Genomic DNA, 17,180 nt, shown 5'->3' with positions numbered 1-17,180 from the left:
TGCCCAGTAAGCACTTACAGAGAGTACAGTACTGAGTACTGCTTGTGTGCCAGGGATTGTTTCCTGAGGGCTTTCTTTTCCTTCTTTCTTTCTTTTTTTTTTTTGAGACAGAGTCTTGCTCTGTCACGCAGGCTGGAGTGCCATGTGGTGTGATCTTGGCTCACTGCAACCTCCGTCTCCCAGGTTCAAGCCATTCTCCTGCCTCAGCCTCCTGAGTAGCTGGGATTACAGGCACCCACCACCACGCCCAGCTAATTTTTATATTTTTTAGTAGAAATGAGGTTTCACCATGTTGATCAGGCTGGTCTTGAACTCCTGACCTCAAGTGATCCTCCCGCCTGGACCTCCTAAAGCCACCGCGCCCGGCCCTAACCTTTGTTTTTTTTTTTTTGAGACAAGAATCTTGCTCTGTCGCCCAGGCTGGAGTGCAGTGGCGCAATCTCGGCTCACTGCAACCTCCGCCTCCCAGGTTCAAGTGATTCTCCTGCCTCAGCCTCCCTAGTAGCTGGGATTACAGGTGCCCGCCACCATGCCCAGCTAATTTTTTTTTTTTTTTTTTTTTTTTTTTTTTTTTTTTTTTTTGAGACGGAGTCTGCTCTGTCCCCAGGCTGGAGTGCAGTGCGCAATCTCGCTCACTGCAAGCTCCGCCTCCCGGGTTCACGCCATTCTCCTGCCTCAGCCTCCCGAGTGCTGGACTACAGCGCCCGCCAACCCCCGGCTAATTTTTGTATTTTTAGTAGAGACGGGTTCACCATGTTAGCCAGATGTCTCGATCTCCTGACCTCGTGATCCGCCCGCCTCGCCTCCCAAATGCTGGGATTACAGGCTTGAGCCACTGCGCCGGCGCTAATTTTTTTTTGTATTTTTAGTAGAGATGGGGTTTCACTGTGTTGGCCTGGCTGGTCTCAAACTCCTGATCTTGCCGAACTCCAAGGCCCACCTCAGCCTCCCAAAGTGCTGGGATTACAAGCGTGAGCCATCGCACCCAGCCCCTTAATTAGCTCTTTAAAGACTCAGGTTACAGTTACATTCTGAGGTACTAGGGGCTAGGACATCAACATATGAATTTTGCGAGGAAGACACAATTCAATCCATAACAGCTATAGGGACCAGCCCCACAGGGTCGGTGGGCTTCTCCCTGTGTGCGGCGACGAGAGAGTGTAGAAATAAAGACACAAGGGCCTGTAATCCCAGCACTTTGGGAGGCCCAGGTGGGCAGATCACCTAAGGTCAGGAGTTCGAGACCAGACAAGACTCTTGTCTCAAACCGTATCTCTACTAAAAATACAAAAATTAGCCAGGCATGATGGCACATGACACAAGACAAAGAGATAAAAGAAAAGGCAGCTGGGCCCGAGGGACCATTACCACCAATGCGCGGAGGCCGTAGTGGCCCCAAATGTCTGGCTGCACTGTTATTTATTGGATGCAAAGCAAAAGGGGCAGGGTAAAGAGTGTGAGTCATCTCCAATGATAGGTAAGCTCATGTGTCCACTAGACAGGGGGCCCTTCCCTGCCTGGCAGCCGAGGCAGAGAGGGAGAGGGACAGAGAAAAAGAGAGCTTACGCCATTATTTCTGCATATCAGAGACTTTTAGTATTTTCACTAGTTTACTACTGCTATCTAGAAGGCAGAGCCAGGTGTACAGGATGGAACATGAAGGCGGACTAGGAGTGTGACCACTGAAGCACAGCACCACAGGGAGATGGTTAGGCCTCTGGATAACTGCGGGCAAGCCTGACTGGTGTCAGGCCCTCCACAAGAGGTGGAGGAGCAGAGTCTTCTCTAAACTCCCCCGGGGAAAAGGAGACTCCCTTTCCTGGTCTGCTAAGTAGCCAGTGTTTTTCCGTGACACTGAGGCTACCGCTAGACCACGGTCCGTCTGGCAACGGGTGTCTTCCCAGACGCTGGCGTCACCGCTAGACCAAGGAGCCATTCTGGTGGCCCTGTCTAGGCATACAGAAGGCTCACACTCTTGTCTTCTGGTCACACCTCACTATGTCCCCTCAGCTCCTATCTCTGTATGGCCTGGATTTTCCTAGGTTAAGATTATAGAGCGAGGATTATTATAGTATTGGAATAAAGAGTAATTACTACCAACTAATGATTATTGATATTCATATATAATCATATCTAAGATCTATATCTGGTATAACTATTCTTGTTTTATATTTCATTATACTGGAACAGCTCGTGTCCTCGGTCTCTTGCCTCGGCGCCTGGGTGGCTTGCCGCCCACAAACAGCCACATGCTTTGCTGCTTACTACCAACACCAACCAACCTAACAAGATGTCAGGACCCAGCATTGCCTTGTGTGTCGGCACATTCTTCCCCTTGTAGCTGGGAGTCTGATTTAAGCATGAGATTCTTCCCTCCCCATAGAGAAGTTAATTTTTCTGGGGTGGCTGGAGCACTCACTGTGGAGTGGGACACTGGACATTTCCCACTCTCCCTCCTCCCTTCTTGACCCCTTGCCTGGAATTATTACATTACCTACCCCAGGAGTCTCTAAACTGTGATTGGATTCTGTTTGGTGCCAACCAGGTAGCCCTAAGGGAACTGGACATGTGACTGATAAGTGTTTGGTGGATGAAGAGATGCCAGTAAGGGGTGGAAAGTTTGGAGGGGGGGGCAGCCTGACTGGGCAGCCTGCCAGAGGTGGGGCTCTACCTCCCTGAAACTCATTCAGTTGTTCCATCAGTCAAGCCTTCAGTCAAGCATTTCCCAAGTTGCCTCTGTGCCAAGCCCTGGGGTCCAATTTGTGTGTGGGGGGGTGGTGGTGGGGTTCTTTTTTGAGATGAAGTCTTGCTCTGTAGCCCAGATCTCGGCTACAAGTAGCTGAGACAACAGGTATACTACATGCATATGTAGCTCTTTTTTTTTTTTTTTTTTTTTTTTTTTTTTTTGAGACAGTCTCGCTCTGTCGCCCAGGCTGGAGTGCAGTGGCTCAATCTCGGCTCACTGCAAGCTCCACCTCCCAGGTTCACGCCATTCTCCTGCCTCAGCCTCCTGAATAGCTGGGACTACAGGCGCCCGCCACCACGCCCGGCTAATTTTTTTTTGTATTTTTAGTAGAGACGGGGTTTCACCGTGGTCTCGATCTCCTGACCTCGTGATCCGCCCGCCTCGGCCTCCCAAAGTGCTGGGATTACAAGCGTGAGCCACCGCGCCCAGCCGCATATGTAGCTCATATCTCAGCTTGCTGCAACCTCTTCCTCTTGGGTTCAAGTGATTCTCCTGCCCCAGCCTCCCAAGTAGCTGGGATTACAGGCATGCGCCATCATGCCTGGCTAATTTTTGTATTTTTAGTAGAGACACGGTTTGAGACAAGAGTCTTGTCTGGTCTCGAACTCCTGACCTTAGGTGATCTGCCCACCTGGGCCTCCCAAAGTGCTGGGATTACAGGTGTGAGCCATGGCGCCTGGCCAAGCTCCTATTGTTCTAGGTGTTTCAGCAGGAGAGAACAGCATATGCAATATGCATCTATGCAACAGCATAGATGAAATCTACTCTGCATATGCACCTGGTGGTATGGAAATATATGGGAAGCTGGTCAGGCGCAGTGGCTCACGCCTGTAATCCCAGCACTTTGGGAGGCCGAAGTGGGTGGATCATGAGGTCAGGAGATCGAGACCATCCTGGCTCCCACAGTGACCCCCTGTCTCTACTAAAAATACAAAAAATTAGCCAGGCGTGGTGGCGGATGCCTGTAGTCCCAGCTACTTGGGAGGCTGAGGGAGGAGAATGGTGTGAACCCGGGAGGCGGAGGTTGCAGTGAGCCGAGATCGTGCCACTGCACTCCAGCCTGGGCAACAGAGCAAGACTCCGTCTCAAAAGAAAAAAAAAAAAAGGAAATATACGGGAAGCTGCGAAGGCTTGTGTTGGTGAATCTTTTACTGTCCAGTGCCTCTCATCACCCTCAGAATAAAATCTCCCCCCTCCTGTGGCCCAGTCCATCTCTCCATCCTCATCTCCCTCTACCCATACATCACTTATTACCCTCGGCTGCCCCTTTACAGTTCTTGGCCTCTTTTCATTTTCGCCTTAGGGCCTTTGCACTTGTTGGTCTCTCTACCTTTCTGTTCTCTTTTCACATTGCTGACTCCAGCTCATTTCTCAGGTCCACTTTCTCAGACAGACTCTCCCTGACCATTCTGTCTAAAAGTAACTTCCCCTCCTTCTGGAAAAAAAGTATTTAAAGTAATAGAAAATTTCTCTCTTTCTCTTTTTTTTTTTTCCCCTTGTTTACAGCCCATCTCACCTAGCTAGACTAAGACTCCATGAAGGCAAGGATTTTTGTCTTTTGATTCATGCCTGCATCCCCAGCATCTAGAACGGTGTCTAGCACACAGAAGGTGCTCAACAAATATTTTGGAAGTAATCAAATAAATGTGAACGTATTCATTTCTTATTTGAATAATAAAACTAAAACAGGCCAGGCATGGTGGCTCACGCCTGTAATCCCAGCACTTTGGGAAGCTGAAGCGGGCAATTGCCTGAGCTCAGGAGTTCGAGGCCAGCCTGGCCAACATGGTGAAACACTGTCTCTGCAAAAAATACAAAAATTAGCCGGGCATGGTGGCAGGCGCCTGTAGTCCAAGCTACTCAAGAGGCTGAGGCACGAGAATCTCTTGAAACCGGGAGGTGGAGGTTGCAGTGGGCAGAGCTTGGCCACTGCATTCCAGCCTGGGCAACACAACATGACTCTGTCTCAAAAAACAAAAAATAATAAATAAATAAATAAAACAAAAACAATAGGTATACTTTGCAGGCTTTGGTGATGCAGACAAACGGAATAGTTATATTGAGAAACCTGCAGGGGAGAGGGGAGAATCTGAGGCCACTGGATCAGTGAGCATGTTAGAGACAGGGAGGAAGGAACCCTGACTTGACCCTGCCAGCGAGGCAATGGAAGGGGGCGCTTACAGCTTGGGGTGTGCCCTCCAAGATTCCCAGGAGGGGAGGTAGGGTGTGGTGTCTTGGGGAAGAGTGGATTTTTTTTCTCCTTTTTGTGGAGAATGGGGTCTCACTATGTTGCCCCAGCTGGTCTTGAACTCCTAGGCTCAAGCGATGCTCCAGCTTCTACCTCCCTAAATGCTGGGATGACAGGCTTGAGCCACTGCCCCTGGCAGGGTGGGTTTTCTGTGGGGAGCATTTGCTCAGGGCTCACTGTGCAGCGGGGAATGGGAAGGGAAATGGAGGTAACGGGGTAGCAGTGGTGTGCACAGGGGTAGTGTTCAGGGAAGTACAGGGAGTTCACCGGCAGAAATGGGCCTTGAGGGGGTGAATAGGCAGAGAGTCTGTGAGGCTATTCTGTGAAAGGGCCATATATACAAAGTGGTCCCCAAATGCCAATGGAGCCAAAAAACCAAGGAAATGAGGCAGACAAATTCAGTTTGTCAGTAAAGGGTGTTTTAATGGGGGACCTTAAAAGCAGTATGGGCTTGGGCGGCAGCAAGACAGGGAGATCTCTCCCTCTGTTACCCCCAGACTTAGGGCTTATATTCCACAGGGAAAGAGTTTTAAGTGCTCTCTGCAAGACAATTAAAGGAAACTTCCAGAGCAGACACGAATGCTGTATGTTTCATAGCTTATAATTTATGCAATAACATCAGGGCGGCATATAGCTTATAATTTGTGCAATAACATCAGGTTGACTAGGGACAGTAAATAAAGTAGGAATCAGGAGGCATTCACGGGACTGGGGCTGATCAGAAGTCAACATGGGGGATTAGCATCCAACATAGAGTCACTTTTGTCTCCACAGAGACAACTTGTCAGGAACAGTGGCTAGCAGGGTTCCCCAAGGGGAGAGGAACTTTGAAAAAAACAATTTAAAAAATTGTAGTTCAGAGATCTCAAACTCCTGGGCTCATGCAGTCCTCCTGCCTTGGCCTCTCAAAGTGCTAGGCTTAGAGCAGTGAGCCACCATGCCCAGCTGCAAACAAATAATTTTTAATTGTAGGAGTTATATAGTGAATACAAGAAAATGAAAATTATGATGTTTGTTATTTATTTAGCTGAGGCCAAAATAGGTATTTTAGTAAAACCAATGAGAACATTTAGAGTCCAATCCATGGTGGTCCCGTTGTATGAGGATGTGGCCATGATCATGGGAGAGATTCATGATTGATGGTGACAAAGATTCTTTGCTTGCTCTAACTGCTTGGTCAGACTTTGGAATCTTCTGCTAGGCCCACCTGTGCACTTCCCTGTAAAATCTAGTTTTCACAAAGAATGCTTTAAGTCAGTTTAGCAGGAACCCCCATCCTTAATATCTAATCATCCTAGATATCTGATCAGGTTCCTCATCTGTCACCATCTCCTACGTGATGTTGATTACCCTAGCCCATCTTAAGCAAGAATCCTGTTAGGTCGGTTTAGCCAGAATCCCCCTTACCCCTGATGTTTCCTCTTGGTAATTTTCTATCCACTGACCTCCCTACCCCCAGCCCCCACGATATTCCTCGGCTATAAATTCCCACTTGCCTATTCTGTATTCAGAGTTGAGCCCGGTCTCTCTCCCCCACTGCAAGGCCCCTTTGTAGTGGTACCTATCGCAGTAGTTCTGAATAAAGGCTTCCTTATTGTGTTTGTGTTTTAGCAAAGATCATTGAACAATTTTTTTTTCTTTTTTTTTGAGACAGGGTCTCATTCTGTCACCCAGGCTGGCATGCAGTGACATGATCATGGCTCACTGCAGCTTTGACCTCCCAGGCTCAAGAAATCCTCTCACCTCAGCATCCCTAGTAGCTGGGATTATAGGCATGTGCCACACAACTGGCTAATATTTTTAAAAATCATTTGTGGAGATGCGGGTCTGACTATGTTACCTGGGCTGGTCTCCAACTTCTGGGCTCAAGCGATCCTCCCGCCATCTCAGCCTCCCAAAGTGCTGGGATTATAGAGGAGCCACCACACCCAGGTAAATAATTTTTTCTTTTTTTTTTTTAAATTTGAGATGGAGTTTTGCTCTTGTTGCCGGGGCTGGCGTGCAGTGGCGTGATCTCGGCTCACCGCGACCTTCGCCTCCCGGGTTTAAGCGATTCTCCTGCCTCAGCCTCCTGAGTAGCTGGGATTACAGGCATGCACCACCATGCCCACCTAATTTTGTATTATTATTATTTTTTTAAGTAGAGACGGGGTTTCTCCATGTTGGTCAGGCTGGTCTCAAACTCCCGACTTCAGGTGCTCTGCCCACCTTGGCCTCCCAAAGTGCTGGGATTACAGGCGTAAGCCACTGTGCCGGCCTAAATTTTCTTTAACAATAGCCCCTTCCTTGGTTTCCCCCTTCCCTCTATGCACTCCCTAAACTCTTGCTTGTTGCCCAAGGGTACTTTGAAACCACTATCACACATTATGATTATTAAGAAAGGGTCTCACTCTGTTGCTTAGGCTTGAGTGCAGTGGTGAGATCATAGCCCACTGCAGCCTCTACTTCCTAGGCTTAAGCAATTCTCCTGCGTCAGCCTCCTGAGTAGCCGGTACTCAAGTGCAAACCACCATGCCCAGCTACTTTTTTTGTTGTTGTTGTTGAGACGGGGTCTCACTATGTTGCCCAGACAGGTCTCAAACTCCTGGATGCAAGTGATCCTCCAGCCTCAGCCTCCCAAAGTGCTGGGATTACAGGTGTGAACCACTGTGGCTGGCATACACATTGTAATTAAATAACCTTTAAGATTTAATGTCAGTCTTTTTTTTTTTTTTTTTTTGAGACAGAGTCTTGCTCTGTCGCCAGGCTGGGGTCTGTGGCACGATCTCGGCTCACTGCAACCTCTGACTCCCTGGTTCAAGCAATTCTCCTGCCTCAGTCTCTCAAGTAGCTGGGATTACAGGCACGTGCCACCATGCCCAGATAATTTTTATATTTTTAGTAGAGACAGGGTTTCACTAGGTTGGCCAGGATGGTCTCGAACTCCTGACCTCGTGATCCGCCTGCCTTGGCCTCCCAAAGTGCTGGGATTACAGGCGTGAGCCGCCGCGCTTGGCCTAATGTCGGTCTTTTTTCCCACCTCTAACTCCATGGGAAAGGACCACCGTGTCTCTAGAGCTATTACGGGACTTGGTGCGTAGCAGGCCGTTAATAAGCAGTTGATGGAGGATGAATGAAGATGAGAGGGGTCTGTGTGTGTGGGAGAAGTCTCAGTAAGGAGCACCTTTCATTCTGTGCGACCTGGAAAGGATCCCTCGGAGGCTGGGCTAGGAGTGGCTGGGGTGGGTGTTGAGGGTTTATGTGACAGAAATGGGGTCCTGACAAGCAGGGATGGAGGGTGAAGAGATGGAGTTACTTAAGAGATAATGGGATCCCCAGCGCGGAGACCCACGCCTGTAATCCCAGTGCTTTGGGAGGCCGAGACGTGAGGATCGCTGGAGGCCAGAAGTTGACACCAGCCTGGACAAAATAGTGAGACCCTGATCTCTACAAAAATAAAAATAAAAATAAAAATAAAAATTAGCAGGACATGGTGGCATGTGCCGGTAGTCCCCGCTATTCTGGAGGCTGAGGCGGGCTCCCAACAGGCAGAGTTGAGCGGGGTAGTAGGGGCGGGAAGTCTCTAACAGGGGATGAGGGATGGGAATCTATGTTGCACAGTTTGGGGATCCCTGTGACAGCTGGGTGGTCTGGGTGAGGTGGGATAGGGGTCATGGTTTGTTGCAGAGTCGGGGTATACTGTGCTCAGCGGAAATGGGATCCGTGCTGCAGACCTGGAGAACTCACGTGCTGTGGGAATGAGGGATTCTGTGTCAGAGTTGGGGGTTCCAGTCCGGTGAGATGGGGATGTGGATTTAGATAACAGGGATGGGAAGTTCCGCGTGTGCGGCGGATATAAGGTCGGTGTAGACTTGGACGTTCAAGTGAGGCGGGGTCCACACTCGGTGGCCCGGTGACTGGGTTATCAAGTGGAGCCAGGGCAGCCCAGGGATGCTGGGGTCCCGCGAGCCTAGGTTGGGTTTCCAGGGCTGGGGGCTCGGCGGCGGCTCCTGGGCGCCCCCTGGCGGCCCCGACTCAGCCGCCGCGGCTCCCACAATGCTCGCGTAGCCGGGCTTCGGCTCCCGTGGCGGCGACGGCGGCGGCTCCAAGATGGCGCAGGCGATCTTTGAGGCCCTGGAGGGTGAGCGGCGGCGGGGCCGTGGGAGGCGGCTGTTCCGCGCTGCGCCCCCTCCCGCCGCACCCTCGCAGCGCCCGGCTTAGGGCGCGCGGCGGCCGCGGGGCGGAGGGCGCCGGGGCCGGAACAGCCGCGGGGCGGGAGGGGCGCGGGCGGGAACAGCGCGGGAGCCGAGGCCCGGCGGGGAGCTCCGAGGCCGGAACAGCTGGGGAGAGCCGGGCCGGCGGGGAGGGGGCTCGGGCCCGGAACAGCGCCAGCCTGGGCGGCCTCGGGCGGGCGCGGGAGGGCTCCCTGCAGGGAACCGCGCGGGAGGCGACGGCGGGGCGGTCTGGAACAGCCGCGGCCAGGGAGGTGGCTCGGCGGCGCGCGGGGCCCGGGACGGGGGTGCGGTCGCAGCTGCGGGCAGGAGGGCCTCGGCGGCCTGACCACGAAGAACTTCTGAGGAAGTATGCCTCGTGCTAGGACGTAGTCTCAAAATCAGACCACAGCAGCAGAGGCGCCACCTGTGTGCACAGCCTGGACTCAGAGCTTAGGGACCCAAGCCAGCAAACGCCTGGCGCCTGCAATGTGCACCGTGGCCGGTGCAGTTTTACAAATTCAGCTGACACCGTGGGTGCTGGCGCGGTGCCCGGCCGGGACGCGGTGCTCCTAGACCCAGGCCAGCAAACGCTGGGTGCCGACGGACTGTTCCGTGCTCTGCAAGAACCTGGGATGGGGTTGGTACTCGGGCTCAAAACTGTGGGCTTTGGAGACAGCAAACACTGAGCACCTCCATGTGTGCACCTGCTGGGCGTCAAGGAGGAGGAGCAGCCTTCGCGACTCGGGGCCATGGCTCAGAATAGATATTGTGGGAAATACAGACCAAGAATGGTCTTGGAGGAGTGAGATGAGTTGAGTATACAGATAGGGTGCAAACTCGAAGTACTGGCCTGGCGGGATGAAGCTGAAGCTTTGAGTCCTGCAGCTTCCTAGGAGATCTCAGCCACTCCCTGTACTTTTTTATTTTTTGAGACGGAGTCTCACTCTGTCGCCCAGGCTGGAGTGCAGTGGCGCGATCTCGGCGCACTGCAACCTCCCCCTCCAGGTTTGAGCGATTCTCGTGCCTCCCGAGTAGCTGGACTACAGGCGTGCACCACTACACCCGGATAATTTCCTTTTTTTTTTTTTTTTTAAGACGGAGTCTTGCTCTGTTGCCCAGGCTGGAGTGCAGTGGAGCGATCTCGGCTCACTGCAACCTCCGCCTCCTGGGGTTCACGCCATTCTTCTGCCTCAGCCTCCCGAGCAGCTGGGACTACAGGCATCTGCCACCACGCCCGGCTAATTATTTTTTGTATTTTTAGTAGAGATGGGGTTTCACCGTGTTAGCAAGGATGGTCTCGATCTCGTGACCTCGTGATCCGCCCACCTCGGCCTCCCAAAGTGCTGGGATTACAGGCGTGAGCCACCGCGCCCGGCCATTTTTTTGTATTTTTAGTAGAGACGGGGTTTCACCATGTTGGCCGGATTGGTCTTGAACTCCTGGCCTCAAATGATCTGCCCGCCTCAGCCTCCCAAAGTGCTGGGATTACAGGCGTGAGCGACTGCTCCAGGACTCCCTTAACTTCTTGAAGGATCACAATTCGCACCAGGAAATGGGGGGCGGGGTAGCCCTGTCTCCATCTAGTGGGGTTCCGATTCAGAAGACTGACTGAGCCAGACACTCCCTGTAGTCTGCCCTGCAGTCTGGTGGAGGAGAGAAATTATAAAACAAGCAATTATAGAAATTATAGAATTATGGAAAAGGTCATGTAGAATAAGATGACCTCAGCCGGCCATTCCTACTGTGAATAACGTAAGCAGGAGGTGGTGGATCAGGAAGGCCAAGGTCAGTGGTAGTTCCCTCCCAGAGGCCAGTAGAATGGGATGAGGCTTACTTTCTCTTTAGGCTGTTTGGACTTCCTCATTGCTTGAATTTTTACTGCAAGAATCTGTTTATGTATTGAGTAATGAAGACAGTTAAAGAGAAATCAGTTCCTAGGACAATGGGATGCATGCTGGGTGAAGAAAGGGCAGCAGGACTGTGAAGATCTAGGGGAGGAGGGCATGAGAATGGCCCAGGCAGCGGGAACTGCGTTTTCAAAGCCCTGGGGAGAAAGGTCTGGTATTCACAGAAGCTCCGTGTGGGTGAGCTGCTAGAGGTGGGGTTTGATGGAGCAGCTGAACTTTATCTTGGGATCAGTGTGGAGCTAACAAAAGGTTTTAAGCAGGGGAGCAGCACAATGTGATGTATGTTTTATAAAGTTCACCCTAGCTGCTCTGGAACAGACTGGAGGGGGTCAGAGTGGCAGTCAGGGGTCGGGGTGGAGGCTGCTGAGGTTGTACAGCAGAGAACTGGGCTGGGGAACAACTGTGGGGATGGAAGAGAGTTTATTTGAGATGTATTGGGGAGGCAGAATAGGCTAGACTTGCTGAAGAACCAGAAATGGGGAGTGGGGAGGGGGAGCAGTGGGTTGAGGGAAGACCCAAGGGGTGCCGCCCCAGAGGGTGTCCTGGTGCCCTGTTCTCCTTGATGAGGATTACTGAAAGAACAAACTTTGGGGTGGAGGATGACATTTAATTTGAGTTCAGTTTTACACAGGCTGCCTTTTTTTGTTTTTGAGACAGGGTCTTACACTGTCTCCCAGGCTGAAGTGCAGCGGTGCAATCTTGGCTCAATGCAGCCTCCACCTCCTGGGTTCAAGTGATTCTTGCATCTCAGCCTCCCGAGTAGCTGAGACTACAGATGCATGCCACCACGTCTGGCTAATTTTTGTATTTTTAATAGAGAAGGGGGTTTCACCATGTTGGCCAGGCTGGTCTCAAACTCCTGACCTCAAGTGATCCACCCATCTCTGCCTCCCAAAGTTCTGGGATTACAGGCATGAGCCACTGAGCCTGGCCGAGGCTGCCTTTTTTTTTTTTTGAGACAGAGTCTCGCTGTCGCCCAGGCTGGAGTGCAGTGGCGCGATCTCGGCTCACTGCAGGCTCCGCCCCTGGGGTTCACGCCATTCTCCTGCCTCAGCCTCCCGAGTAGCTGGGACTACAGGCGCCCGCCGTCTCGCCCGGCTAATTTTTTGTATTTTTAGTAGAGATGGGGTTTCACTGTGTTAGCCAGGATGGTCTCGATCTCCTGACCTCGTGATCCGCCCGCCTCGGCCTTCCAAAGTGCTGGGATTACAGGCGTGAGCCACCGCTCCCGGCCCTGAGGCTGCCTTTTTAATTTAACTTAATTTTTTATTTTTTTGTGACAGTCTCTGTCACCCAAGCTGGACTGGAGTGGTGCGATCTTGGCTCACTGCAACCTCTGCCTCCTGGGTTCAAGCGATTCTCCTGCCTCAGCCTCGCGAGTAGCTGGGATTACAGGCGCTTACCACCATGCCTGACTAATTTTGTATTTTTAATGGAGACGGGGTTTCACCATGTTGGCCAGGCTGGTCTTGAAGTCTTGACCTCAAGTGATCCGCCCGCCTTGGCCTCCAAAGTGATGGGATTACAGGCGTGAGGCACTGTGTCCAGCCAGCCTTTTTTATTTTTATTTGTAGAGACAGGATCTCACTCTGTCTCCAAAGCAGGAGTGCAGTAGTGCATTCATAGCTCACTGCAGCCTCAAACTCCTGGGCTCAAGTGATCCTCCCACCTCAGCCTCCCAGGTAGCTATAGGTACATGCCAGGACACCCAGCCAATTTTTTAAATTTTCTAGAGATGAGGTCTTGCTGTGTTGCCCAGGTTGATCTTGAACTCCTAGCATCAAGCAATCCTCCCGCATTGACTTCCCAAAGTTAGGATTACAGGCATGAGGCACTGTACCCACCCTGCATTTGTTTAAATTTTTTTATTTTGAAATCACTTTTTCTGTAGATTCACATGCAGTTGTGGGAAATAATAAAGAGAGATCCCACGTGTCCTTGACCCCATTTCCCCTGGTGTAACATTTTGCAAAACTACAGTGTGTTACCACCAGTCAACATACAGAACAGGGGCATCACTCCAAAGAGTTGCCCTTTTATAGCCACACCCTAAATCCTCCCCTTCTCCAACCATCCTTGATGCCTGGCAACCACTAATCTTCTCCATTTGTAAAATTTTGTGATTTCAAGAATGCTATATAAATGAAATCATAAAGTGTATACCACTGAGATGGGCTTTTTTCACCCATCATAATTCCCTAGCAATTCATCCAAGTTGTTGTGTATAGCAATAGTTTATTCCTTTTTATTGCTTAGTAGTATTCCATAGTATGGCTATTCCACCATTTAACCATTCACTCACTGAAGAACATCTGAACTGCTTCCAGTTTTTACTTTTTTTTTTGAGACCCTGTCTCAAAAAAAAAAAAAAAAAAAAGGTAAAAACTGGAAACAGTTCAGATGTTCTTCTGAACCTTTTCCTACGCCCTCTATCTCCTCTACTACCTTCTGGCCCTCCTCCCCCACTGCAGTGGGGCTTAAGCCCCCCACCATTCTGAAACTGCCTCTGCAAAAATTGTAACAGTGAGAAAATCATGACAGAGAAAGACGCCTGACCTAACCAATCCCCACCTTGCCTTTAATCTCCAAAGTACTCTTAGTCATCCCTGGGCTTGGGCCAAGCTAACTTCCGCAGAAATTTAATTTACAGTTTAAATGATAATAGCCCTTCCGCAAAACTAAACCACCTTTGTAAAGCTATTGAAAGACCACCAGGTTTTCACCTGGGCAACATGGGGAGATTCCATCTCAAAATGTTCACTGTTGCCCAGGCTGGAGTGCAGTGGCATGATCTTGGCTCACTGCAACCTCCACATCCCAAGTTCAAGCGATTCTCCTGCCTCAGCCTCCCAAGTAGCTGGGACTACAGGTGCGCGCCCCCACACTCGGCTAATTTTTTCTATTTTTAGTGGGGACGGGGTTTCACCATGTTGCCCAGGCTAAATTTTTTACTATTATACCTAAAAGTGCTATGAACATTTGTATACAGATTTGCACACAAATGCTAAAACACTCACAATTTTGCATAAAATGGTAGAAGATTCACTGAAGTTTGTTCAGGAGAGCTTGAACCCCAGGCTTGAAACTCCAGATATTGGAAGGAAGTAGACTGGGGTGAGTGAGACTGCCCAGGGACAGCATGAGAGGCAGAGGAGAGAGAGTCCAGACAAAGGAACAAAGGACAAAGTGTTTCCGCAAAATGGAAACACTTAGGGGGTGGCCAGGAGAGGATAGTAAAGGAGGCACAGAAAGGTAGAGAAGACCCAGGGAGGCTGTGCCCTGGAGCCAAGAACAGAGTGTTTCAGGGAGTGGCAGGTGCTGCCAGATGGTCTTTGGTGATGATGGGGAAAGTGTTTTGGTGGAACTGTAACCATCCAGTGGGTTCATTTTGCCTGCTGCCCAGATACAGCCAATTTATCAAGACGGGAATTGCGATAGAGAAAAAGTTAAATTCACACAGAGCCGGCTGAACAGGAGACTGGAATTGTGTTATTACTCAAATCAGCCTCCTAGAAAATTCAGAGACTAGGTTTTTATCTTTATTTATTTATTTATTTTTTATTTTTTATTTTTTGAGACGGAGTCTCGCTCTGTTGCCCAGGCTGGAGTACAGTGGCGCGATCTCAGCTCACTGCAACCTCCGCCTCCTGGGTTCACGCCATTCTTCTGCCTCAGCCTCCCAAGTAGCTGGGATTACAGGTGCCTGCCACCATGCCCGGCTAATTTTTTATATTTTTAGTAGAGATGGGTTTTACCATGTTAGCCAGGATGGTCTTGATCTCCTGACCTCATGATCTGCCTGCCTTGGCCTCCCAAAATGCTGAGATTACAGGCGTGAGCCACCACGCCTGGCCAGACACTAGGTTTTTTCAAGGATAGTTTGGGGGACAAGGGAATGGGTGCTGCTGATTGGTTGAAGGTGCAATCATAGGGTTGTGGAAAATGGTCCTCCTACATGCAGAGTCTGCTTCTGGGTGGGGCTGCAGGACTCATTGGCGGGTCTGGGTGGAGGCACTGGTTGTCAGAAATGCAAAAATCTGAAAAGATATCTCAAAAGGCCAATCTTAGGTTCTATAATAATGATGTTGGGGCCAGGTGCGGTGGCTCATACCTGTAATCCCAGCACTTTGGGAGGCCAAGGTGGATCACCTGAGGTTAGGGGTTCGAGACCAGCCTGACCAACATGGAGAAACCCTGTCATTACTAAAAGTACAAAATTAGCCAGGCATGGGGGCGTATGCCTGTAATCCCAGCTACTCGGGAGGCTGAGGCAGGAGAGTCTCTTGAACCCAGGAGACAGAGGTTGCAGTGAGCCAAGATTGCACCATTGCACTCCAGCCTGGGCAACAAGAGTGAAACTCCGTCTCAAAAAAAAAAAAAAAGTTGGCTAGGTGTGGTGGCTCATGACTGTATTCCCAGCACTTTGGGAGGCCAAGGTGGGAGGATCCCTTGAGCGCAAGAGTTTGAGACCGTCCTGGGCAACATAGGGAGATCCTATCTCAATATAATAATAATGATAATGATATTATCTGCAGGAGTAATTGGGGAAGTTGCACATCTTGTGATCTCTGGAATAATGGCTGGTAATATTTATGTCTACACCTTACCAGAATTTAGGCTCCCCTTATCCTCCTAACCTCATGGTCTTTCATTAGCTTTACAAAGGAGGGTTAGTTTTGGGGAAGGGCTATTATCATTTAAACTGTAAACTAAATTTCTTCCATAGTTATCTTGGCCCAAACCCAGGGATTACTAAGGGCAGTTTGGAGGTTAAAGGCAAGATGGGAGTACGTTAGGTCAGGTGTCTTTCACTGTTACGATTTTCTCACTTTGCAACTTTTTCAAAGGTGGTTCCAGATGGTGGAGGGCTTAAGGCCCACTAGAGTGGGGGAGGAGAACTGGAAGGTGGTAGAAGAGATAGAGGGTGTAGGTGACCCTCATGGGATACTTGCCATTGAAGGGAGGAGAGATGGAAACATGAGTTTGCAGGAGGGCACTCTGGAGAGACTGATCGTGTGTAGCTGTGGATGGTTCCCAGGCACAGTGTGGTGAGAGTTGGTGGAGAGTGGCTTCTGAGGAGCAGGAGGATATGGAGGGGAGGGCTGGCGGCGTCAGGAGGGACACAGCCTGCATTGTGACAAGGGAAAGCATGGATTCAGTTTGGCTGCAGGAGCGGATGGTTTCAATTTTTTATTTTATTTTATTTTATTTTTGAGATGGAGTCTCACTCTGTCACCCAGGCTGGAGTGCAGTGGCGTGATCTCGGCTCACTGCAACCTCTGCCTCCCGGGTTCAAGCAGTTCTCTGCCTCAGCCTCCCTAGTGGCGGGGATTACAGGCACCACGACCATGCCCAGCTAATTTTTATATTTTCAGTAGAGAGGGGGTTTCACCATCTTGGCCAGGCTAGTCTTGAATTCCTAACCTCGTGATTCACCCGCCCCTGCCTCCCAAAGTGCTGGAATTATAGGCGTGAGCCACCACGCCCGGCCAGAGATAGTTGGTCTGGTGGTTTCAATTTGCATTGCAGTTAGAAGCTGGGGCAGACATCCCGATAAGAGCTGAGAAGTTGGAGGCAGAGCATCGGCTGTGGGGTCATAGAGAGGAGGCACCATCTGAGTCTTTTGGGAGGAGTGCAGTGTGCCTTGGTGGCCACTGAGATGTGAGGAGGCCTGTCATCCGGCTAGTGACATGGCTGAACAGTATACTACTGTGAACTTCAACGGTGATAACTGATTAGAAAACATGGAAGAAGTCAGTTTCTCGATCCCCCAGCCACCAATTCAGAGTCTATTGTTTATTGCAGAACAAAAAAGACAGACACACATTGAGAAATAAGGAAGGCAAGGACGCCTGCGTGCACACAGATTTGTGGGGTTGCGGGGTGTGCGTGAGGAAGACTGGCTAACGTGATTTCTGGAGGGACTCTGTCACTTAGGATTAGAGTCAGCCATGAGTAAGACAGGCCCCACGTCGCAGTGGCTTCAACAGGCTGGAAGGTTATTTCTTTCACATGAAAGTCCAGAGGAAGGCAGTCTAGGATAGGAGGATGGCTGTGTTCTACAAGGTTCTCAGAGGCCCAGGATT

General features: G+C 50.5%; 1 protein-coding gene across 2 annotated transcripts in view; it reads left to right on the top strand.

Moving 5' to 3' along the window:
- The first annotated feature begins 9,047 nt into the window (after positions 1–9,047).
- ZNF341 (zinc finger protein 341) overlaps positions 9,048–17,180 on the top strand; it is an 83,600-nt gene continuing 75,467 nt past the window's right edge. For both annotated transcript variants that reach the window (XM_030826481.1, XM_030826480.1), the window contains exon 1: positions 9,048–9,114. In XM_030826481.1, coding sequence (XP_030682341.1) covers positions 9,084–9,114 — 31 coding nt within the window. In that variant the 5' untranslated portion in view covers positions 9,048–9,083. The remainder of the gene's footprint in view (positions 9,115–17,180) is intronic.

This window comes from Nomascus leucogenys, chromosome 13, assembly GCF_006542625.1.
Source record: "Nomascus leucogenys isolate Asia chromosome 13, Asia_NLE_v1, whole genome shotgun sequence".
NCBI lineage: Eukaryota > Metazoa > Chordata > Mammalia > Primates > Hylobatidae > Nomascus > Nomascus leucogenys.
The sequence above is the reverse complement of the archived record's forward strand: the minus strand, read 5'-3'. Positions and strand labels throughout refer to the sequence as shown.